Raw genomic sequence first — 25,172 nt, 5'->3', positions numbered from 1 at the left:
TGGCAACTTATCGATCCGCGAGATTGATAACCCCCAGCGCCGAGCCGCGCACCCGCTTCGCTCTCCCGGCTCTGGGACGAGCCGGCCCAAGGTGGCGCCACTCACCCGGGAGGGGGGCGATGTCGGGGCCTCTCCCCCACCCTGGACCCGGCCGCCTGCAGCTGGTGGGGGAGGGGGAGGCTTCAAAGGAATGGTTTAGGGGAGTCGCCTGCGGAAGACTTTTCCTAAGTGTGAGCGCTTTCCCGGCGGGTTCTGAGACCAAGCCTCCATAGGCTCAAGAGTCGCAGGGACGCGAGGCGCCCCCTGGTGGCTGGGGCAAAACTTTGTGGAAAGTAGGAGGAGGTTTCTTTTGTCAACCACTGTAACGTTTTGGGGCTAAGATGTTCCTTTTATTGTCTTAAGTAAGAAATGCGCACCCAGACGCAGCAGCCGTACAATTGCAGGTGTGGAGGGCCGCACAGAGTTAGCTGGGTGGTGAAAGAGTTTGCAGATGTGGGGTAGAGATGGTCTTTAAACACCGACCAATGGGCAGAATTCAAGAGGGACAAGCCAAGTTCGGAGATAATTCTTGTGCGTGGGGCATAATTTGCGGAAGTGGCAGTGCTAGGGCAATTCCCCCCAGTTTGCGCCCCCCCCCCACTTTTTGCAGTTTGTGATGCTAATTCATCTTGGCGAGCTTGACAGCACGCGTGGGCCCTGTGTCAGTTCCCTCCTCCTGCCCCGGGTGCCGCGGGAGCCCAAGTCGGGGCCCCGCGTGCAGGTGCGGTGCCCGCGCCCGCGCCGTGCCTGCCGCCGCCGCCGCCGCCGCGGTCCGGGTTTTGCGGGCGGCCGGAGCTGTATTTCCAGCGCTGTCCATCGCTCGGTGCTGTTGGCCCTCTCTCCGTCTGATCCGAGCCGGAGCAGTGCGGGGCGCCCCACGGGATCAGAGCGCTCCCCCGCCGGGACTCCGCTCCTCACATCCTCCTGCTGGGACCCGGCTACATTTCCAGCCAAGCCTGGCTTTATTATGTGTCTCTGCAGTGCAGCCCCAGCAGCCGGATCGGGAGGAGGAGAGCCAGCGACCACAAAGAAGACAGGAGCGCAAGGGAGGCTGGCGGGCGGGCCGGCGCCGGCTGGAGCGCGGAGGAGCCGGGGCGCAGCCGCCGCCGCCGCCGCCGTTGCCCGGGAGGACGGGAGCCCGGCCACCGCCTGCTCGTCCTCCTCCGCCGCCGCGGCCGCCGCCTCCCCCTTCTCCGAGCCCCTGGCCCATGGAGGCAGCTAGCGGGGCCGGCGACTTGGCACCGGCCTGGGGATCGGCTGCGCGCCGCGCGCTGAGCACCGCAGCCCGAGGGCAGGCAGCGGCGGCCCGGCGCACGGGCTGAGCGATGCCCGGGGCACGGGCGCGCCTGCCCGCCGCCGCCTGAGCGCCCCCGCGCGCCCCTTCCTCCTCCGGGGGGCCGGCGCCGGACCGAGCCGAGAGCCAGAGAAGGGGGCGTGAGCCAGGGGCCCCGAGCTGCGGCTTCCGAGCCACTGCGGCCGTTTCGAGCCCCCCCAAGTAGGCTGAGTTGAGGGACCCCCCCCATCCATCATAATCTCCAAACCAGGCGTTTGGGCATTTTTAAGCCATTAATATTTATTATTTTTTTGTGCGGCAGGGGATAATTTGAAGGCTTTTTTTTTTTTTTTTCCGGGGGGTGCTGAGCTTCCGCGCTCCCGACCGCCTCCCGGTCTCCACCCCCCCTGAGACCCCCTCGACTCCAGCCCCGTCCCCCCTCCTCAGATGGGTTCATTGTGAGCTCCGCACCGGCTGCGTGGCCGGACGCCTGCAAACTTTGCACAAAAATCCGGCAAGGGGCGGAGGAGGAGAAGGAGGAGGAGGGTGAGGGTGGCGGTGGGGTGGGGGAGGGAGGGAGGGGGCCGCAGGGGCCGGGGGCCGGCGGGGGGTGGGGAGGAGGAGGGGGGCGGCTTTTTTTTTTTTTTTTTTTTTTTGCATAACTCGGCTCGGCCGAGTGGCCTCCGGACTCCCCGCGCCGCTGGGACCGCCGCTGGGACCGAGAGCCCCCGGCTGCCGCATTGCAACAGGCAGGGCTCCGGCGCGGCCCCCGGGCCTCCCCCCGCCCCCGAGCGGCCTCGGCCGGCCCGGGCCGTCCCCCCCAGGGAGGCCGCCCCGGACCTACGATCCGCTCCCCGCAGCCGCCGACCCGGCTGCAAAAAAAAAAGTTTCCGAGAGGCAGGCGGAGGAGAAGGGGGAGAAGGGCAGCCCGGAGCGGCGGGGGGCGGCGGGGGGAGCCGGCCGCGGAGGGCGACGGAGCGCCGGGAGCCCCGGACATGTCCAGGCGGAAGCAGGCGAAGCCGCGCTCGGTGAAAGGTGAGCGAGCGAGGCCCGGCGGAGGCGCGAGCGAGCGAGCGGGGAGGGAGGGAGCGAGGGAGGAGGGACCGGCGAGCGGGCGGGCGGCCGGGGACCCGCGCGAGCGAGCCGAGAGGAGGAGGAGGCGGCGGCGGAGGAGGAGGCGGAGGCGGAGGAGGAGGAAGAGGAGGGGGAGGAGGAAGCGGGAGCGGGAGGCGGAGGCGGCGGAGGGGGCACGCCGCGGACACCCTAGCCGCCCGGACCCTCTCCGGGCTCGGCGCCGCCGCCCGCCGGGGACCCGGGCCTGGGGGCGCCGCTGAGGGGCTCTCGCCGCTCCCTCTGTGCGGGCCCCAGGCCCGCGTGGCCAATCAAGGGGTGCGGGCCTGACTTGGCGGGGATTGCGAATCTCGGCGGCGGCGGGCGGGCGGCGGGAGGAAGGAAGAGGCGGCGAGGACCGGCGCCCGGGAGGCCGGCAGCTCCGAGGCCGCTCTCGCCGGGCCCCGGGCCTTGCCGCCTTTCCTCGGCCCGGCGCCTCGTCGCCCCGGGACGCCGTAGCCGAGGGCGGCGGGCAGAGCTTGCGCGCGCCCTGGGCGCCGCGTCCCCGCCCCGGCCACCAGGCGCCCCCTCCCTGTCCCCTGCCCGGGCCGCGCTCCCGGCCCGGGCCCCCGCACTTCCTGCCTCCTCCACCGAGGCCAACCGGGCCGGGAGCCTCCGCCAGGAGTTCATTGTCTGCGCAGCGCCGGCAGGACGCGGGTCCCCAGGGGAGCGCAGCGGCCGCCGCGCTAGCCCCTCGGTGGAGGGCGCCTGGGACCCAACCCCGGGCACGCACGTCCTCGACACCTAGGCCGGCTTCCTGTGTCGGGTCCCCGGAGTGCACACGTTAGTGAGGACACACAACACACACGCACACACACAAACGGCTTGCGCGTCCCCCCGCTCCCCCCCATTCGTCTCCTCTGCTTTCCTTTCTGTTTCCATCAAGGCCCCCGGCTAGAGGGGGCCCCTGGAGAGCAGAGGCCCCAGGGAGAGGCCTCGCGCAGGCGACGGAGCCCCTCCCCTGCCCTTGTCTCCCCACTGACTGGCCTTTCCAGGCCTCGCCTGCTGCTTTGTCCCGATTCCAGCGCCTCGGGTGGGTGCCCGACAGGCCGGTCGAGCTGAGAGATGACAGAGGAGGGACAGGATGAGAGCTGCTAGGTCTCTGGAGCCAAAAGTCCCAAGGCTCCTGTCCTCTCCCAACTCCCCTGATGACCTCTGGCCCGAGCCCATTTCTACTCTGAAAAGTTCATTTCCTGGAGGCCTTTGCGGGAAGGCGCTGGGGCCCCCGCTCCCTTCCTGCCAGCCTTGCTCCTGGCTGGAAAGGCTGGGACTGAATCTGGCAAGGAGGGTCGTGAGACACCCGCCATTGCTCTCCTTCCAAAGTCCCAGCCGATTCCAGGGCGCCTGGCTGAGCAGAGACTGTCCCTGTCATCTTAGAAGCAGACCAACTCAGTCCAGAGTCTCAGCAAGGCAGCTGCTCCCTTTCCTCTTTTTCCTTGAGAGAAGTTGGTCTTGTTCCCCTCACCGTGGCAGGAATCCCAATCTGGGGTAACCTGGCCTGCTGCTCAGAATTGGGGATCCAGAAGGTGTTCTGATCGAGGCACAAGGAAACTGAAGAGACCCCCAAGAAGGGGACAGGCAAATGGTAGATGTTTGTCCTTTTGCTGAATAGGAAGGGCTCTGAGGCTTGAAATATTTGATTTCTTTTCTCTTTCCCTGGCTCACTGCTCACTGTTTCAAGAGCCACTTAAGGTGGCCTAGAAGAAAATGTGGACTCAGGATCTGTGGCTGGGAAAACAGTTTTATTTAACTTAGGCAGTTGATTTTGAGTTAAATCTGTGTATAGGAGTAGGATTTTCATAAAGGAAGATGCAAAGCTTAGCTGCCTCTAGCCTCAGTCTGTGGCTCCGAACCTCCTTATTTTGGAAGGCCAGGCACAGAAAGCAAAGGTAGAGAGCAATTTGCAGTGAACAGATGGGTGGGTGTTTCAGAGTTGCTCAAACCTAATTCTGAAACCACTCTGTGTATCTCTGAGAAAGACTCAAGAATTGGTCTCAGCCTTTCATGAAATGAGCCTTGACATGATTTTTAATGAATGTCTCTCTCTAAATCTATATGTGTGTACGTATAGCCAACAATTCAAACTAATTGGTGAGGGAAAGACAGCAAAGTGAGAACAAGACCAGTGTAGGCATTTTGAGAAGTATTGTAAATACCAGCCACACAGTGCCTTTCTGCCCTTGGAGCCTAAGATCCTCTGTTTTCTCCCTGTGGTTCTTTGCATTTTCCAGAAGCAGCTACGACCCTCATCTCTCACCATTTTGCCTTTTATTCAGTTTACTGGGGTGAATATAGGGTGGCGATGTGGCCACTTATCAAGGGAGGAATTAAGAGAGAGGATAATTTGAATAGATAAGAGTTTCAGCAGGGGATGGATTTATTGCGTTTCAAGAACTGCCCCCCCCTTTCTCAGACAATGTTCAAAAGTGTGCTTGAGTGTGAGCAGCTCCACACCAAGTGTTGAAAATGACAAGGTCTTCACCTTTAAAGATGCTTGAAGCTGCTTCTTAAGGAACAGTGGTGCCTTTTACATTTTATTTTATTTCGCCTTGCCTCCACTGCTGTGTGTCAGGGCTAATGGGGAGGCATTGCGGACTTCCCCAGCCCGCGCATTCTGCTGTGAAAGTCGCTGGACTGTAATTCGTAATTGATCTCGGAAATGTGAAAGCCCATAGCAGGAAGGAAAGACAGAAATATAACAATTTCTAATGGATGCTCAGAAAGTGTGATGTGAAAGCCCCGGCGTTGCTGCTTTGAAAAAAACAGGCCTGGGGCGGGGGGGTGCAGGGGGAGGGTGTCTCACTTTCCACTCACGGACACAGTCTTCTTTCTGGAGTGGGGTCACTTGTCCCCTCTGGCTGTTTGTCCTTCTTTGGAAAACCCAGCTCCCAGGGAGGACACCCAGCAAGTAGGGAAGGGGGCCAGGGCACTAGGACAAGGGGGAGAAGAGCCTCATTGGTTTTCAAAAGCCTTGTGATTAAAATAATAATAATAATAACACCAAAACCCCACGAATGTTACAGAAGTCACATTTTCTGACCGATTTTCCCTCCCTACACCATTCTCCCCCATTTCTGTCTCCTGGTGGCGTGGTGTGGCAGTTGTGAGGTGATTTGTTTCCTTTGATAATTTCGGCCTCATTCTCTGGGGCTGTTCTCATCACTTCTCACTGATGTTATTTTGGCTGATGATATCAGGTGACTTGGTAACCTGTCTCCCTTCACCCACGCTGCGTCCGCAGATCCAAGAAACAGCCTATTTATTTATGTATACGGAAAATTAATACATCTTTTTCCCAGACTCGGCTTAAAACTTTGGAATGATTTTAATACTGTTGATTTTCTCCATCTAGCAACTGCCTGTTAATTACCGTTCTTAGTATTAATTAGCACTCAGGCTGTGTCCACGCATCCCCCCCCACCAACGCCAACATCCCAAACTACCCCGCCCCCGCCACCAATGACTTCTCTGCACTCCCCTCCCCTTCTCTGTCTTCCTCTCCTGCCAGCCCAGAGCTCCTCAAAAAGTCCATCTTAGAAATTTGGTGGTCTGGGGACTTGGGAACAGTGTAGTTCGCCACTGCTTGTGTTTCCATGGAAATAATTGAGATGTAATAAATAGAGGCGTTCTGAGGTTACAGGTTTCTTGATTCAGCTGAGACCACATACAAGTGTAAATTGTCGAGATTTGTTTGGCTAAATGTACATGATCTTGTGGGAAGGGCAAACCAAATCCTTTATAGGTTCTTTAGCTTTCTGTGTGGATTGGGCAGTGACATTTAATCCTAATTTTTAATCGCCCCCTCCTCTATCAAGCCACCGACTGCCAGCGAGTGGAAGAGCCTGTCTTACTCTAGGAAACATCTTTCATGGCTAGTAATTGCTGTTTAGATTCTTACACCTGTTTCCTTGCAAAAACTTAATAAGCGATAAAATAAGATAACTGCGTGCCTGTGGCAGGAGGACCCCGCTAAACGTCTAACCGCAGGTGCCCAGCGCTCCTTCATAACGAAAGGTGCAAAATGCTGGTGACTTTACAGTCCTAAAGCCACTCGGTGGACCCGGCCAGCCCCGGCCCTGTGGTGGCATGCCACGGTGTGTCAGCAGAGGAGCAGGAGGACGGAGGAACCCGAGAGGGCCAACAGGAGTGCAGCATCTTCGAGCACAGCGCTGCTAGCTGGAGACCAAAGGGGGATCTGGTTCAATCTAATACAAAGTTGCAATAATTGCTGTATCGGTAGCCAACTCTTAAGCTGGTGGCTGTGGAATTCTTCCCCTGATGTAGGATTTAATAGTCTGGCAATTAGATGCATTGATTTCTCTTAACTGTTCATTTGGTTGTGTAAACGAAAGGAACCTGCCACTGACCCGATGGGATGGGCGTGCTTGCTGCCTGGCTCTTGGAAAAAGGCTGCTGGGGGTGGTGGTGGGAGGATAGGATTCTTCAGGGCGCTTTTGAGGCCAGTTCCCTCCTCTCTTAACATTTCTGCCCGTGAAATGAACAGCACCTGTTGTTCCGATAGTGTTTAAAAATAAACACTTAAAAAATAAACCGAAAGCTATTACAGTTATGTCTGAAAAGTAAAAAAAAAACATCTTTCCTGCTGCAGATACTTCTAGAGTACCGTCTCCGCCTTCGAGTGGCTGGACTCACATATTTTTGGCAGATGGTCTGTTAGGTACCAGAGGGAAAAGTCACAAAACACCTTGGCCCTGAGTTCCAAAGGGACCCCCCGGCTGGAAATTGAGTGACTTTCCCTCCCCCCCCGCCCCCCATCCTTAGCAATAGTCTGGGGCCTGGGGCCACCTAGACCCGTGGCCCTGTCAAGCCCCGAAGAGGTGTGGGGACCTGGCATTTTGGACCCCTTGCAGGCGGGTGGGTGGGTGACTTCAGTGGCTTGGACGGTGTGCAGAGAATGAACTCTCAGAATGACGAACACCTCTTAACTCCCTGCTCCCAGACCCGCGGGGTTCTGGAAGGGGCACCAACTTTTGACATGCACTCGTGAAGAACTCTTGTTGGTACGCAAGCAGAAGGTGGCTAGCTTTCCTGACTGTCCCTCCACTGCCCCCCGCCTTTTTTTCACTAAACTGAATGTGTAGACTCAGTTAACTCTTTGGTTGAGGTTAAGATGGATTTACCTTTCCTGGACCTCGTCTATGGTACACTGGCGTTTGCAAAGAATATCATCTTTATGTCTTGTAAACGTTTGCCGTAGATATCAGGGCTTCTTTCTTACCTGCCGGTCCAGGGTAACCGCGACAGAAGAATACCGTGAAAACTGTTAGGGGCCCCCCCCATTACTGTGGGTAGCCAGGGAAAAGCTGGATTGGCAAATTGGAGAATTTCTGCAGATTCCTGTCAGCTTGCAAGGGCATTTTGAGCTCAGGGTAGTCGGGAATCAGAAGAGTTTTGCACCCAAAATGGACTAATTAAGCCTGGGTCAGTTATATCCCAATCGAAGTTTTCGGCGCTGTCAGCTCCCTCTGCCTACGATGGGAGAGGGAGGGTGGAGTGGCGTGGGGGAAATGCTGATGGAAAGTTTTGATTCATAGCTTACCTGCCAGGATCGGTGGCAGCCAACGATTGGGGTTGTACACTCAGTAAATAAAAATACTTTACCTCTTTCAAGGAGCGCCAATTAGCTGATTGCTCTGCGTGGCTGTCTTTAAGGAGAATGCTGTTTTACCTATCTTCTTGTACAGAGGTTTGATTTTTAATGTCTTGTGAAAAGGATTCTCTTTGTCTTGATTGATGTCAGGAATAAAAGCATGATGGTAATATCCCTTTGAAAGCTATTGTATTGTCAGCCCTGGCTGACAGCGGGAGGGCCTCCCAGCGTTATAGATTAGTGCTGTGAAAACACTGACATTTTCTTTGTTACGCTGCTGTTGTTCTACTTGCAAAGTCAATTACACAATGTTGGAGCTCAGTTACCGAGTTGACTTTGGAAGTAGCAACGTCTTTCATTCTCATCTTAAAGATATAATTTTCCTTTGTTGTTGTTGTTTTGTTTTCTTTCCTTTTTTTTTTGACCTGGCTCCCACCTCCACTCCCCCCCCACCCCCCCGCAAGAGTCTGAACGCGTTCGCTAGGCAAACACACTCCAGTTTCAATTGTGACAAGTCAAATTCAAAGATTGCCACGTCATTATCTCCCAATTCTTCTGCTCATTCACATTTCAGTGGCTTCTTATTGATATAGTGACTACAGCGCCAAGATACATAAAAAACCCATCAAATGAGATTACAGTGTTGATAGTATCTTATCAAGTGGGTTGTTCTCTGGATTTGGGGGTCCTCGAGGTTGGCAAATTCAGAGTTTTCTTTCTTTTTTTCCTGTAGAGTCTGACCCGGGCTGAACCAGGTTCCTGGGTTGATGGGACCCCCAGCAAACAGTTTTTTCGTTATAGAAGATTCATACGCATTCCGATCTCAGAGGCTGGAGCTGTTGAGCTTTGGACTTAGAAATCCCGGATGACATTCCGGCAGGGGTGGAAGGGGTCTCCTAAGAGAATCGTGTCACCCATCCGTCCCCCACCGAAGATGGCAGCCTGGAATTCTAAGGTGTCTAAGTGTGCCTTTACTGGGCGCCCCAGGCCTCAGGACTGATTTGCATTCCCATAAAAGCGTGTGGAAGGGAAGCGGGGCGTGATCTGTCCAAAACTGGAAATGATCAGGGTGGATGTTTTGTGTTCACCCTCTCCCTTCCCCTCCACCCCAGCCCTGCCTTCTCCAGAAAGAGAAAAACCTCACTTCCATAGTTCTTTCAACCGGCCCCGAAGAGGCAGTTCCCTGAGAATGCCCGGGGACCGGGATGCTGCTGCCACGGACTCCAGATGACAGGGACCCATCAGGAATCTCCGTCCGAGGACACTAATTGTGGGCCCCCGAAGTTATTATTATGAACCACCAGACAAGAGCCTGGGCTCGCCAGCAATTTGTCAGGACTAATTTTGTTTTTCTCCAATAATTGAAAATTAATGTCTTGAAGTGAAAGCAGATGTTCATGCCATCTTCTGAATTGGGATATAAAATGGGGCTCTGTAGATGGGCTCACTAATTTAACAGCAATTTTCCTCATGGCTAATGGGGGTGCTGGGGCTGCCGTCACCTAACGCTTGGGGTGAGGGGCTGAGAGAGAGAGGGAAAGAGAGAGAGAAAGAGAGAGCGGAGCCCACTTGGGCGAGTTCTGCTGTCTGGGGTCCATGCAGCCAAGGCCTGGGAAGGAAGGTGTGGCTGGTGTGCTCGTTCTGGAGGGAGAATATGTCAATAAAAAATTTTCCTGGGGCTGTGAAACTTGGGCCGGTCCTCGTTTTGAATACTCATTTGCACAAGAAGTATTTATGGAGATAATTCATGGCATTATGCTGGAAAAGGTAAGAGGAACCTTGATTTGGGGGAGCGTGGATTCCTGCAGCTGAGTGAATTCTCAGCTGCGCGTTGGTCACCTCGCTTTAGCGAAAAGCTGGTTAAAATCGCATTTCCGGGGCTCCTGGCTGGCTCAGCCGAGAGAGCATGCAACTCTTGATCTCAGGGTCCTCTTGATCTCGGGGTTGTGAGTTCGAGCCCCACATTGGGTGTAGACATTACTTAAATAAATAAATTAAAAAAAAAAATTGCACGTCCCCAGGCCCAGACGCTGGAGATGCTCACTCAGCTGGTCTGGGGAGGGGCTCAGAGCTCTTCATTCTGTTCCCCTTTCAAAAACGAAGGTAAGATATATATAACCTGAAATGTACCATCTTAACCCTTTCTAAGTGTGTGGTTCGGTGGCATTAGTACCTTCACGTTGTTTTGCAATCATCACCACCATGAACTTTTCATTTTCAGGCAGCACCCAGGTGCTGGTGGGTGGGGGGGTCTCAACCCACCCCCGTCGGAGGAAGCCACGCAGTTCAAGGGCTCCATTTTCCAGGGTAGACATGGGAAGCAGGCTCAGAAGATCAAGGGACTCTGGAGATGTGACGGGGCCGTTCCTTGCTCTAGTGTGAGAAATGAGATTGGCACGCCCAAAGGTAGGGCAGGGCTCGGGACTGGGGACCTCATCAGGGCCGGGGGCTGGGGGCAGGGCAAGGGGGTGCTTAGTGGCTGAGTGATCTGGTGACCAGTGTCAGGATTAGAACATTTGTTCTCTCTCCTTGGGGACACCATTCGTTCGGGCCTGGCTGGGTGTGAGTTTGCCTAGTGGCCCTAGCAGGGCAGATCCGCAGGGCCCCCATACCTGCCCGCCAGGACCCAGGCAGCACCCCCTGGCTCCCCCAGCTCCGCACCCCTCAGGAAAGGGAGGGACAGCTGCTCGGAGACGACCACCTAGTCGCCTGGCTTCCTGGAGTGCTCGCCACCTCTGGCCCGCAGGTGGGCATTGCCGACGCTGGTACCGTTCTCCTCCTTGGAGGTACCAGGCACCTTTCTCTCCCCCGGTTTTCTCTGTAATTGAAATTTGTCCTTTCGTTACCTGGGCATGAATTATTTTTTGCAGTGTTGTCATTCCCTATCCTGCTGTGAGGTTTATCTCTTCTGTTGATCCTAATTAAATAAAACATACTGTTACCTAACTCCTGTTGCACTGAATTTTACCTGCCTGAAGGCAGAGTGCTGGCCATCTGGGCTTGGTTAGGGAGCAGGGCATGGCTGGGGAAGGGAGCTGGGGTGGCGGTGGCTGCCGCACCCAGGCTGGGTGTACCTCCATGGCCTGGGGGCTGCAGGACCTTGTAGCCACCAGCAACAAATAGCCAGAGAAATGGCTTTGTCCCTAGCCCGCTGGGGCTGCAGGTCTGAACCTGGGGCCAGGAGAGACAGTCACCAGGCCTAGGGAGTCCCCAGGGAGAGGGGGAGGGAGGAGAGTGGGTTCCCAGAGGAGGGGAGATGGAAAGAGTGGGCAGGCTCCTGTCGCCTGGGGGGGGAGGCTGTGGAGTGCTGGGCTCTCTCACTCTCTCTCTGTCAAATAAATAAAAGCAGTGCGCATGTTCTGGGGGCTCAGGACAGCCCTGCAGGTGCCCTGGGCCCCGCAGGGAGAGAGTGGCCAGCCTGGGGCTAGGCACGCATGTTCGGAAGATTCAGACTTTCCCTCCTTTTGTCTTTGAACTTCTCAGACTCCTGCCAACCTCAGGTTGAAAAGGAACCCGAAGGTCACTTCATTCAGACCTCTTTGGGTATGTTTGTGGCATCCTAAGTTTCATCCAGACTGCACTTGCACACTTCCACTCCCAGGGAGCTCACTACCTCTATGCCCCCCTTTTTTTTTTTTTTAAGCTTGAGTTTCATATATTCTTCTTTTCCATTAAACTTGCGATCTGCCTCCATAATGTAGGTGCCTTGTCCTGTTCTGTCTCCTGGGGCCTTAGGGAGTAACTCAAATCCTTAGCTCCCAGAGCAGCCCTATGGAGAGCTGGCAAAGCTTGCCTTGCCCCACTCGCTCAGGGGCAGGAAGTCACTTATGGGATATGGTCAGCTTGGTGGGCTTCTGGGACCCCACACTCACTAACTTTGAGGGGATAAGTGAATGGGTGGGTGAGTGAGGGGTAGTGGGCAAGTGACAGAGTAATGAGCGAGTGCTCTCCCAAGTGAACAAGCGAGGGGGGGAGCTGACTTGGGCTAACCCCCACAGCCCTTCCCTTTCCTCGGCATCTTTGATGGGCTCTCTTGCCCCCTCCACCTCGTGTCAGCCCCTGTTCCTGTTCAGGAAGTGAGAGATGTCCCCTCCTGGAGCACTGGGGGCCCTCATGCCCCTTGCGGTTGGGTGGGGATGCCTTGTGTCTGTTCTCCCCTTCATCTTCCCCCACACTGCGGGTTTGGCTGGGAGAGTGCTGCTACGGCTGACCTAAGGCTTTGTGCCCGGCCTTGTGCTACGTCGTAAAACATCGTTTTTATTTATTTATTTATTATTTAAAAAAATATTTTTTTTATTTATTTGACAGAGAGAGAGTGAGAGAGCACAAGCAGGGGGGAGCAGCAAAGGGAGAGGGAGAAGCGGACTTTCCACTGAGCAGGGAGCCTGACACAGGGCTGGATCCCAGGGTCCTGGGTTCATGACCTGAGCCCAAGGCCAACGCTTAACCGACCGAGGCACCCAGGCACGCCTCTAAGAGCAAATTCTAATACTAATTCTAAATAAAACAGAACTTTTCATTGAATAAAGTCCCTATCCCACCTCCTCCCCCACCCCTTCCTGTCACATGGCCCAGGGGGCTCCGGACTGGACGTTTTTGAGCCAGCTCAGTGCTGGCCAGGCCTGTGCAGCCCAGCTTTTATTAAATGGCCTTTGGGACCTCCCTCATCTTTCAGGGACCCGTTGCCCCTGAACAGCACTGGGAGTGAGATATGGAGTTGGGGAAAGTTTGCAAGAAGGAGGAGATGGGATGTGTTTGCAAGGGAACCTAGCAATTAAATAAAACTCCTAATGAAAAGGAAAGAGCCCCTTCTGGCTGAAGGCCTGAGTCAAGATTGATTTATTTCTCTCTGGGGTTGTGGGCGTTGTGGCTCTGTGATCTTGGGCAGGACAGCTCCCTCTATGGGCCTCAGTTTCCCTGTCTGTGAAATGGGATGGAACTGGTCGGCTGAGCTACCCGCCTTAGATGGTTCAGGATTTTAATTCCTGGAACATAAAAAGGGGAAAACACAAGACGCTTTGGTTTAAAAAAAAAAAAAAAATACAAGCTGGGGCGCCCGGCTGGCTCAGTGGGTAGAGCGCGCGACTCTTGGTCTCCGGGTGGTGAGCTTGAGCTTCTTGTTGGGGGGAGAGTTCACTTAAAAAAAATAATAATAATACAAAGTTTTTCTTTTCTTGTTTTTTTTTTTATTTCAAATTTTTATTTAAATTCTGGGTAGTTAACATATAGGATAAGATTGGTTTCAGGTGTAGAATTTAGTGATTCATCACTTATATACCACACGCCGTGCTCATCAGAACACGTGCTCTCCTTAATACCCGTCACCCAGGGGCTCCTGGGTGGCTCAGTTAGTTAAGTGTTTGACTCTTGATTTTGGCTCAGGTCATGATCTCAGGGTCGGGAGATGGAGCCCCACGTGGAGCCTGGTGAGGGGCTCCGCGCTCAGGGCGGGGCGTCTGCTTGAGATTCTTTCCCTCTGCCCCTCCCCCCACAAGCACATGCATGCCGTCTCTCTCTCAAATCAATCAATCAATCTTTAAAAAAATTCCCATAACCCATTTAGCCCGTCCCCCCGCACCGCCCCCCACCAACTTTCAGTTTCTTCTCTATAGTTAAGAATTTCTTACGGTTTGCCTCCCTCCCTCCCTCCCTCCCTCTCTCTCATTTTTTCCCTTCCTCTGTGTTCATCTGTTTTGTTTCTTAAATTCCGCGTCTGAGGAAACCCTATGGCATTTGTCTTTCTCTGGCTGACTTCTTTCACTTAGCATGATACTTTCTAGCTCCATCCATGTCGTTGCAAGTGGCAAGATTTCATTCTTTTCGATGGCGGAGTCATATTCCATTGTATGTCTGGACCACGTCTTTATCCATTCATTATTCGATGGACATTTGGGCTCAAAATAAAAAATATTTAAAAAAACAGGCTAGAAAGCTGTGGTTAGGTCTTTTCAAGTTACTTTGTAAAGTGACCACAGAGTGAGAATTCTGGAGAGGCAGCTCTGGGGAATCTGGGTCCTCCCTTGCTCCGGACCCTTTTGAGCACTGGGTGGGAGGGGGCGCGTCAGATGAGCGTCAAGGGCTTGACTGTAATGTTGGTGTCTTTGCAGGTGTCTGAGAGTTCAGCTGGTGGTGCCCTTGGCTCTTTGGGCTCCGGGGGCTTTGCCAAACATCACTGGAGCAGGTTATCTGGTGCTTCTCTAACCCAGGAACAACGTGGGTAGAGGATGATCGGGTCCCACGTATGCCCATCCAGAGCAACCAGCGTGGCCAACCTTGATCCCTGGGGAGGACACATGGAGGGACTTACTTGTGCCAGACCCTGTCTTCAGCTCTTCCCGTGTGTTCCTCCGGTTCTCCCCTCAGCTCTCTGACTGATCTCAGTTTCACAGAGGCACAGACAGGCGCAGAACTGCTTTGCTCAGAGTCATACCGCTAGAGGTGGCAAGCCTGCACCGATAAGCATTACCTTTTTTTACAACTGCCCCATGGGCCAGAAGAGGCGACAGAGACATTCATGCTCTCTCTGGGGGCTGGAGAAGTCCCCGGACTCTGGGCTAGGAGAGGGGGCCGTGAGTAAAGACACAGGCATTCTGTCCTGCTCCCCACCCATCTGTGTAACCTGCCTTTTGGGGTATCTATATTCATATCTTAAAAAAAAAGATCAACACATCTTAAATAATTTAGCCCCTTTCTTCCCCGGAGGGAAGCACGGTTATCCGCAGTTGTCTTCGCCCCCAGATTTTTTTTTGTGGTGGTTTTACACGAACCCATATGTATATATGTATATATCCATGCATATGTAATTTTACCCCTTATAGTGTGATATACTGCCTGACTATACTGTACTTTCTGTTATGTGCTATTTTCAAGTAGCAGTGAGTTTCCAGTCTTGGTTGCACATTAATATGATCTTAGGCACTTCAAGGAATAACATTGCCTGGGCCCTACTACAGACCAGACAATCCAGACTCTTCGAGGATGGGGCCCTAGGTCAATTCCTTCCTTCCTTCCTTCCTTCCTTCCTTCCTTCCTTCCTTCCTTCCTCCTTCCTTCCTTCCTTCCTTCCTTCCTTCCTTCCTTCCTTCCTTCCTTCCTTCCCTCCTTCCTTCCTTCCCTCCTTCCTTCCTTCCTTCCTTCCTCTTCCTGGGGAATTTGAGGGAGTAGCCAGGGTTGAGGACCATTCATCTAGGAGATGCCATCAGGTTAGTGTCGTCGATTTACTCCATGGCGACGGCCATCATTCTGTAGAATGGGTGCGCTGGAATCTATTTACAATTCTCTGTCCATGGACATTAAGTTGTTTCCAGTTTTTTGCTGCTATAAGCAATGAAGCAGAGAGCCTTCTCATTTATAAATCTTTATGGTTCTTAGCTAGATTCCTAGAAGTGGACTTGTTAGGTTGAAGGGTAGTCACTTGAAAAATTTGATAGCTATTTGCACATCGCGCTTTACAAGGGTGTACCGATGTAGCCTTCAGGAGTACGCGAGCTCGGGTCTCTCCTAACCCTTGCCCACGTGCCGATGTGTTCTCTTTTTTTCTCCTCCTCCTCTCCCTCCTCTTTCCTCTCCCTCTCCTCCTTCTTCTTTCCCCCCTTTCTCCTTTTGCCAATCTGACAGGCAAGAAATAGCTCATCTTTTAATTTGTATTTCCCTGATTACTAGCCGGGTTGACCATTTTTCTTATGTTTAGAGACTATTTTTATTTCTTCTTCAGTAAGGGGCACTGCTTGAATGTGGAGCTTGGGGGTTTGGGCATTTCTTTCCTTCAGCTAGTTCTTTAGTCATGTCTGTTCTTCCTTCCAACCATCTATCTATCCATCTATCCATGCATTATCTGTTCACCAACTACCCGTCCACCATCCATCCATCCGTCATCTATCCATCTATCCATCCATCATCTATCCACTCATCCATCACCCATCCATCATCTATCCATTATCCATCTATCACCCATCCATCATCCATCCACCCATCCATTCATCCATCCATCACCCATCCATCACCCGTCCATCCGTCTATCATCCACCCATTCATTTATCATCCACCCATCATCCATCCATCATCATCCATCCATCCATCCATTTATCCATCCATCTATTCATCATCCACCCAACCATCTATTCATCCATCTGTCGTCCATCCTTCCTCTCCCTTCCATCTAAATCCTGAGTATTTTATCCAGGCGAGACTCTTAGCCCATGTTCCAAGGAAGATGCAGAGATGAACCAAATGGAGGCCATGCCCTCAGGTAGTTCACAGTCTGGAGAGGATATAAGACCCTAACCACAGGGCCAGGTAGAGCAGCCCAAGATGGAGGTGCAGGATGAGGGCTGCAGGGGGTTCTTTTTTTTTTAAAAAGTAATCTCTACACCCAATATGGGGCTCGAACTCATGACCCTGAGATCGAGAGTCACATGCTTTATTGACTGATCCAGCCAGGCGACCCTGGGGGGATTCCTTTTGATGGAGGGAAGATCTGGAAGAAGGGTAATGTTTGATTTGGACCCAGAAGGACGGAAAGACAACACCAAGAGCAGCTAACATTTAATGAACACAACTTGTATGCAGGCACTGGGCAATGCGCTTTACAGGCAGTATCTCGTTTAACCCGGACGCTCATTTCTGACCATTCACGTGGGGGCCTCAGGCTTCCTTGTTCGTGAGCAATAATGGATCTTAGAGAATCCCGAGCTGAGCTCCCTTCTGATGTGAATCATCAGATTTTCCCTGAGAGGTCAAGTCAGATGTCCAAGGTCACACGATGACCTTGTTTCAGATTTGCACCTGAGGGCAGGGCATGGAGGGGGCTGGATCTCGCTGCTGCCACTGTTCCAGGGCAGGGCCTGCCTCGGGAACAATGTGGGACCCCCAAGCTTCTGCAGTGTGGGGGGATTCTTAAGTGTACCTGGGCTCCCACCCTTATCCCCCCACATCCTCACCATGTTATTGGTAAGCTTCAGCTGCATTTTCTGCGAAATGGGGGCTCCACTCCCAGGAGAGGTGTGAGGGTGGACTCTCTAGAGCAGTGAGGAAGGGCTTTGTCAAACAGAAATGGCCATCCAGAGGGTTCGAGTAGGAGTCGTACTTGGGGCAGCCTACCTTTGCTATTCTTCCTCTCTCGCCTGTACATTTGTGCTGGAGAAAATGGGTGGAGAAAAAAAATCTAGTTTTTAGTCTGTCACCTCCTGGAGTGACCCTATCCTCTGGGAATTGCCAGATTGTGAATGAGCCTTCTCCAGCGCTCATGTCCTCTCCATCCCACCAAAGACAGTTCCTTCCTTCCTTCCTTCCTTCCTTCCTTCCTTCCTTCCTTCCTCTCTTTCTTTCTTGATTTTATTTAATTATATAACAGAGAGAGAGAGAGCAAGCACGCTTGAGCGCCGGCATGAGTGGGCGGGAGGGGCTGAGCGGCTGAGCAGAGACCCCAAAGTGGGGCTCAATCCCAGGACCCTGGGATCATGACCTGAGCCCAAGGCAGATGCTTAACCGACAGAGCCGTCCAGGTGCTTCCAGGACAGTTGCCTTTCTTAAGGGACACGGCGGCCAGGTACAGGAAAGGGGACTGTGTGGGAGGCATATGCCTCGGAATGGGTGTACCTGTGTGTCTGTGTGTGTATGAGCGTGCGTGCCGCGTGTGTGCATGTGTGTGTGTGCACGTGTGTACTAGCTCGGGTTGTCTCTGTAGGTGCATGGATGTGCGCGCGTGCGTGTATCAGCCTCCCAGGGGAAGAGATTCTTGTCATTGCTTGTATGGTTCAGACTGTCAGTCCAGGGGCAGAGAAAATACACGTGGACTTAGTCGCGAATTGACTTTATATCCGTTCATTTGGATCTTTTTGGAGCACCTACTATGGGCCCAGCGCTATGCTCCACTTGACGCTACAAAACGAAGGAAGCAAGTCCCTTTTTCTTTCCTGAGATTGTTTGCCATCCGTAAAGGGTGGGAAGTGAGTTTACATTGATGTTTCCCAACATGTATTCCAGGATTTTGTTGACGTTCTACTAAAAGAATAAAAAAAAAATGTTCTCTGTGGCCAAATGCATTTGGCGAACACCGCATTAACCAGCATTCAAAGTTTTAAAAACTTTCAGGGCTTCTCAGAGCCTTTAAAATGCTAATGTGGGACTCTCAGAGATGTTAATAGTTTCTGGTTTCTAGGCCTTTAAGGGCTACTATCATTATCTGTTCATTCCTTCATTCCCTTACTCATCTCAGACATGTTTATTGAGCACCTGCTATGCGTCAGGCTGTTCAATGTGCTGAAGCCACGACAGTGGACAGGTGAAAGTTTATTCTAGTGGGGGTGAGGTGCCATCTACAAGGACACAAGTCAGTAATATAATTTCTAGGAAACAAAGCAGATCCTGGGATAGGCAGGGATGGGTGGAGGAGGCTGTCCAGACAGGGCCATCTGGGAAGTGACACTTGAGCCCAGGGTGATGGGGGGGCATGAGGAGACCTGGGGGCTGGAAGCCTTTGTGTTTGGTGCTTTGAAGGGGTTGGGCATGTGGGAGATGGGGGCCCTCCCTGGGTCTCTCCATCCCACGTTGGGAGGACCCACCACTGGCCCAGGCTTCTTTGTTTTTTATGGCACAGTCCAGGCCTCGGAGATAGGCTTCTCTGGGTGGCCAGTCGGTTTGATGGGGCAAGGGAGGCTTCTGGATCCCAATCTTGAGCTAGGACCTTCAGTGGCACTCTCCCCCCTCCCCACACCATGCAGTCCTCTCTCACTGTTAGCCTGTGCAAATCAGCACGGAGGGCCCAGGGATGGTCCTTCCCTGGACAGTGGGCTAAGCCGGCTGTGAGCACCACGCAGCAGAGCCCCTGCCTGTGTCGGTCCCTGCCATGTCCCCAGTGCCTGGCACTGGACTCACATTCCCACCTCCTCCCCATCTGACAGATGGGAAAATGAGGCCAGGAGGCTCCCACAACTCATTCCCTCAGAGGCCCAGCCCAGAATCCAACCCTTTTCCAAGCCAGGGCTGTGACCCGAGGCTGATGGGATGGGGGAGAGCAGAGATTTCCTGGAGCAGAGGTGGGACTTGGGGGCCCTCAGGGCCCTCCCGGGGTCAGTCTGCAGAGCTGCCGTGGGTGACCTGGGTCCGGGGAGCGTGCATGGGGAAGGGCACCGGGAAGCGGTGGGGGAGGGAGAGGAGGTGGGTGGAGGGGGAGAAGATGGGGCGGGGCCTGGGGCGGGGCCGGCGGGCCGAGCCGGGCGCTTGGGAACGCGGCCCCTCCCGGCCCGGGTCTGTGCCCCACCCCCCGCGGGAGGGGCCCGGGGACCCCTTTGAGGCGGCTGTCCTGGGAACGCGTCGGGCCGGCCCCCGCCCGGGAGGGCTCCATGGCTGCGGCGCAATAACTCAGGCCCAGGTTTGGGCACAAAGCGGCCGCGGCGGGGGACCGGCTGGGAAGGCGCGGGCTGCGGCGCTCGCTCGCGCTGCCCCGAGGGGGGCCCGGGCTTGTTCTGCACCGCGGGCCGCCCCCGCTCGCCCGCCCCTCCGAGTCTGGGGCCGGCCGGGTCCAGCCGGCGCCCCCAGGACTCCCGAGTCCCAGGCCCGGGGCTGGGGCGGGGGCGGGCGGGAGGCGGCGGCGGCGCCTAGCCTACAGCTGGCGGCCGGCCCGTGGGTGGGCTGCGGGGCTCCGCTGGCCAGATGTGCCCCTGGGGGGCCCTCTGGGGACTGGAGCACTGATTGGCCCTCAGCTCTGGGGCGGGGCTCGGGGAGGGCAGTTGACCGCATGGGCCATCCACGAGTGCATAATAATAAAAAATAAGTGTCACTGATGGTTTCTGAGCACTTCCCACTCATTAATTCATTTGCGCGCCCCAGCAACCCTCCGAGGTAGGTACTGTGATTATCCCGTTTTATAGAGGAGGAAGTTGAGGCACAGGGTGGCAAATTAAATTGCCCAATGCCCCCCGGAGGACTGGACAGGATTGGAACGCAGGTCCTCTGGCGACAGGGCGCCCAGACGCCAGTGTAAGCGGTACAGGGGCGCCGGAGTGCAATTTGAGTGCGCTTATGTTCAAGAAATTACAGACAGAAGACTGGCAGACAGATGTGAGTGACGATTCTTACGTTTGACACTTATGATTCGCTCATTCACTGGCTAGATGGATACTCCCTGACTTCATTCATTCCCTTGATGCATACTTCTGATTCTGTGCTAGGTCTTACGCTGTAGCTGGGTGCACAGTGACCGGTGAAAGCGGCTGGGTCCCTGCCTTCAGGGGGCTTACGGTTTAGTTGGGGGCAGGATAGTGAGAACGACAGTAAAGTGGGAAGACTGACACCACTATGTCATTTTTCACGGGGAGACCGCTGTGAGACAGCCTTGGGCAGCGTTGTCCTGGGCGGGCGTTCAGGGGAGGCGAAGTGTCAGCTGGCCTGGGAGGATGAGAGGGAACTGCCGAGGGAGGTGGCTCGTGCCCTTTGGCTCTGAACTCATGCCTAGGGCTGCCACCCCCTGCCTTGGGCTCCGCCCTGCGCGGGGAGGAGGGAGAAGGAAAGGCCGTGCTCCCAGTCCACGAGGACCTGAGGGGACAGAATCAGGGGGAATTTAGAGTATGTGTGCCTGGAGGGTCAGGGACAGTGCAGTGGGCTTTTTTGGAAGGGCTGGAACACAGGTGAAGAAGGAGGCAGGAGAGGGTAGTGAAAGAGGCTGTTGGGGTTGGGGTGGCCTGCTGGTCGCTTCTAGAGAGTCCTGACGGCCCCCGTGACTGGAGCATTTACTCCCAACGTTTGCATGACCTCTGAGCACCGCATGGTTCCAGAGGTTCTCACCGGCACCTCCAAGTACCCAGGCAGTAGGTTGGAGGGGATCCGTCCTCATTTGCCAGGTGAGAAAGGGAGGTCCAGACCCATAGCCTTGCCCTGACACACAGTGCATGCCCAGCTGTCAGCCAGGCTGCTCATTTCCAAGGTCACAGGGGTCCTAACCCCCCGGCCCTGGCTCACCAGAGGCTGGGGCCCACTCTGCACCACGGTGGGGTTGGAGGTGGAAGGGAGATGTGGACGCCCATTACTGTCACCGCAGTGTCCGAGCTGCCTCCACTCCCACCGCCTCCAGCCAGGACAGTGAGAGCACCGTTGTCCGTACGGGCCCGCTCCAACCCCAGTTCAGTGTGAGTTGGGTATCTGAATGGGCTTTATTCTGAATTCTCTGTCTTCGTTGCCACGAACTACCCATTGCATAGGCTCTCCGGGGCCGTGCAAGGCCTGTCACGGGTGCTGAGTTTGAGCACGGCTCCCCACTCAGACATAGGCGGTGGGGCTGGGCCTGTCCGCAGATGTCTCTGTGCATCGTGTCTTGCCTTCGTTTTGCTAGAGAGTTCCAAGTTTGCTCTTCTCTATGGAGACAGGTGTGGCTTGGGCCACAGAGGCAGTGGGAAGGGGTAAGAGCATTCACGGATAATTTTTTTAGAGCTGGCTATGTGCCCCGTACGTGCTGAATGCTTTCCACACAATTTCTCATGAATCCCCTCAACAGCCCCCTGAAAGTGGTACCATTATGGTTGCCATCCTGCAGGTGAGGGAACTCTGAGTGTCAGCCTGAGATCCAAAGTCACATGTCACAGCCGGGCTGCCTGACACCATGGTGCCTGCCTGAGTCACTCCCAGGGCCACCTTCTCCATTCCTGGTGAATGAGCAGGCCTCCCCTCCCCCAGGAGCCCACGCTGGGCTGGGAAACAGACCCATAAACAGTTATGAACTCTGAGGCTGGTAACACCACGTTCCCCCTGAGGACCCAGCTGGTGGCCAAGTTCACACCCCCTTACCCTCCCCCCTTCCTGCCTGCCTGGGCCTGCTCCTCAAGTTCACTTGGGGAAGAAGCCGCTTGGACAGGTGGGGGGTGGGAGGATGAGGCCAGGTCCTTGGGACATTTGGGGTGGGCACTGGACAGGATTCTACCTGCTCCCCCATTTCTTGGGAACGGCACACCCAGCCAGGCCCGCCCCGCAGTTCTGCTAGGTTGGAAGGGGAAGTGCTTGCTTGCTGCATTTAGGTGGGCAGCCCTCCCTTCTGCTGTGCCCCCACCCCCAGCCAGGCCCCAGGAGTCCAGCTGGCTCAGCCCAGGAATCTTGGATGTGCTGGTTGGGGGTGGGTGGCCTTGCTGAGGGACTCAAAGATTTAAAGGGCCCTGTCCTCTGGGCCTCTCTGCTTCCACTCACACTGCCCCTTGGGCCCAAGGCCTGGCCTCTGAGCCTGCAGCTTCTTCCCCCTCAACGTTTCCCCCTGAGCTTGAGTTTGAGTCCAGGGGTGCGTGCCTCTCCTGGGCCAGGTTTCCAGGCTGCCCCTCAGCTGGTACCCATCCTGGCTGAGAGGCCTGGGAGCAGCCTCTCCTCCCCCGCTCCCTCCTCAATCTTTCTCCCTGGGCACCGACCCTCTGCATTCCCTGCCCTCCACCCCCTCCTGCTCCCGCTTCCTGGAACCCAGGGACCCTGGAGGTTTCTGGACCATATCGAGTTGCCTGGGTGGTTGTTTCCTTTTTTTTTTTTTTTTTTTTTTTTGGGCCATGCAGGGTGGGGGAGCTGGGAGAGAAGGGAGAGAAGCCGATAATTGGGCCAGGGCCAGCCAGAGGTGGAGGCTGACTGCCAGTCCACGTCTCCGTGGGCTGAACTGTGGCCCCCAGCCCCTACCCTTGAAGGGTCTGGGGCCTGGCTTCCCTTCCTGGCAGGGGAACAGCCCTGTTTGGCATTTCCTGCCTCTTGTCCTTTCATTTCACACCAGGTTCCCCAAGGACACCCCTGGGCGGACATGGGGCTCACTCTCTTCTCCCTGGTGACGGGGGCCTGACTTGGCCTGGCATTGCCACAGGTCTGCTGAGCGTGGGCCCCGGATGGGGTCAGCTAGATGGTTTCTCCCCACCCTCCTCGGACCACACCTCCTGGCTTGGGCCCATCTCCAGGTCTGAGCCGGAGGGCCACAGCTGACTGAGAGTTCCTCACAGACCCTTGGCTGGGGGCTGTTGGGTGTGGGGCTCTGGAAGAGGCTGAGGTGTTGGGGGAAATGGAGCCCCCAAAGCCAGGGGTGGGAGAAAGAGAAGGGCCAACCCTCGAGGGGTAGGAGCCAGGGCGAAGGTCCCCCTACAGTTAATTCTGAGGTAATTTTGAGAACCCCAAGTGCACGGCAGCCTCTGCACTTCCCCGCCCTGGCCCCCCAAGGCCCACTGCACACATGGTTTTGCTTTTCCATGCATCCTTCCCCTGGTCCCCTCCCTCTGGGTGCCTTCTGAGCTCCTCGGGCCCCTCCCCCAGCCCTCCTGGGCCCCCTCCTTCCTCCTTGACCCACTTTAGTCCCCTGTTGCTGGGGGAGGGGCGTGCGCAGCCAGCGGCTCTGATCCTGGCTGCCTCCCCCAGCATCCCTTGGGGCGGGCTCTGGATGGAGCCAGCAGGCTGAGCCGGCCCGGCCCCAGGGACTGGCACACGGCGTGCTCCGAGTGGCAGCCTCCCTGCCCCCTCCATGGACAGACAGTTCTGGACAGCTGCCCCTGCCTGGGCCCCTGGGAGGCCCTGCCAGGGCCAGGCTCCGGTTTCCCCCAGCCCCAGGGAGCTTCAGCTCCAGAGCTCCCTCCTACCACCACCGCCTCCTGCCTCCTTGCCGAGTGCGCTTCCCAGAGGGGCCTCTGCAAGGCCAAGCCCTAGCCTCCACCCGTTCTTCCCCTAAATCTACTGGAGGGCCTGGAGCTGGGGTCCAGTGCTGAGCCTGCAGTTAAATCTGTGTGGCTGAGGGAAACCCAGCAGCCCTCTCTGGGCACTCAGGGACTTGGGCCCGACACCTACCCTTTACTGAGCATTTACTACGTTCCGGGGACTCGGCTAAGCGTGTTACATGTGTGATCTCATTGTATGACACAGCAGTGTGGTGAGGCATGCTTTCCTAATCCTGATTTGAGAGAGAAGGCAACTGAGGCACAGAAAGAGAACGTGACTTGTTTGAGGTCACACGGGCTCCACGTGGTGGAACCACAGGGCTCGGAGCCCAAGCAAGCCTGATGACATGAGTTTTTCTTTGCTCTCACATTCTAGAATCCCTCCTGACACTGGGGCTGTTTACTGTTCTGGGGCGCCTGCACGGCCCTCTCAGAGCTCAAGATCCTCCCCCAGGGATCCCGCCCGCGTCCTGGTCACTCTGTCCTGCTCTGGTGTTGCCTGGGTCCCCAGGCCTGCCCCCTGCCCCGCAGCAGACTGCGGGAAGCCAGGGCCCCATCCCGAGCCTGAGTCCTGGGGCCCAGGGCCTGGCCACAGGCGTGAACACTGCTCCCAGTACCGGCTGTGTCCTGGCGTCCCCACTGCCCCCGTAGGGGCGGCGAGTCAGCGGGGACGTCTGCGCACCCTCCCGGCCAGCCCTGTTGAGACGCGCGTTCTCTCCCTCCGCCCTTCCCGCAACCGCGCCAAAATTCAACTGTAAAAAATGGGGTGGGTAGACCCTGAGGGGGCTGTTCGAATATGGGAGCCTCCTCTCTGCCTCATTCTCTGGCTTTTCCTCCTTACGTCTCCACATCTGCCCATCCCTGGGGAACCCTTTCATTTCACCATCATTGTCTTGCCGAATAAAGGAGGGGTGGGAGGTGGTGGGGGGGCTCAGGGAGCCAAGTCAAGGCATCTTTTCTTATTTGCTTAATTTCCTCACTCAAATGTATCCTGTGATTAAACATTTTCTTAGCTGCTTGGTCAGGGCCCGGCCGAATTTCTTTTCATAAACACTGGCAAGTGAATTTAACAGCCCTGTTTGTATTAGCCTGGAGGTTTCATTTGCATAGCGATTGTTCTTATGAAACAAAATAATCGCTTGCAGTTTTGAAACTGTATAAATACCAGGGTCTGGGGCCGCGCGCATGCGCAGGCCTTTCCTCCGCTGCGCGGAAATCCATCCTGTTTCAGGGAGGAAACTCAGGCTCCAGAAGAGCCAAGTGCTGAGGTTTTCTCGGTGGAGAGGTGTTTCCCGAGTCCTGGGCTGTGGATATGGCCTGCTGGGTGGAGCTTGCGGAGCGAGACCCCGCTCCTACGCATGTGAACCCAGTTGCAATCAGGGGCTGGCAAGGGGGGGTCCCTGGGAAGGGGGTGGAGGTGCGGGGTCGGCCTCCGTGAGCGGGAGGAAAACTGCAGACCTGAGAATCTACTTCTTTATGTTGCTCT

General features: G+C 55.5%; 1 protein-coding gene and 1 long non-coding RNA gene across 3 annotated transcripts in view; both read left to right on the top strand.

Moving 5' to 3' along the window:
* Window positions 1–1,980: 1,980 nt before the first annotated feature.
* ZNF423 (zinc finger protein 423) overlaps window positions 1,981–25,172 on the top strand; it is a 318,969-nt gene continuing 295,777 nt past the window's right edge. Inside the window, exon 1 of the mRNA XM_026494717.4 lies at window positions 1,981–2,347. Coding sequence (XP_026350502.4) covers window positions 2,308–2,347 — 40 coding nt within the window. The 5' untranslated portion in view covers window positions 1,981–2,307. The remainder of the gene's footprint in view (window positions 2,348–25,172) is intronic.
* On the top strand, window positions 2,547–18,066 carry LOC123000771 (uncharacterized). 2 transcript variants are annotated; one of them, XR_008960082.1, is made up of 4 exons: window positions 2,547–10,136; window positions 10,255–10,439; window positions 11,517–11,576; window positions 14,141–18,066. It is a non-coding gene; the product is annotated as an uncharacterized LOC123000771 (long non-coding RNA). The 2 variants fall into 2 exon arrangements; XR_008960083.1 differs by having other exon boundaries at window positions 10,255–10,779.

This window comes from Ursus arctos, unplaced genomic scaffold, assembly GCF_023065955.2.
Source record: "Ursus arctos isolate Adak ecotype North America unplaced genomic scaffold, UrsArc2.0 scaffold_19, whole genome shotgun sequence".
Lineage (NCBI taxonomy): Eukaryota > Metazoa > Chordata > Mammalia > Carnivora > Ursidae > Ursus > Ursus arctos.
Note: the sequence above shows the minus strand (reverse complement) of the source record. Positions and strands in the feature narration are given on the sequence as shown.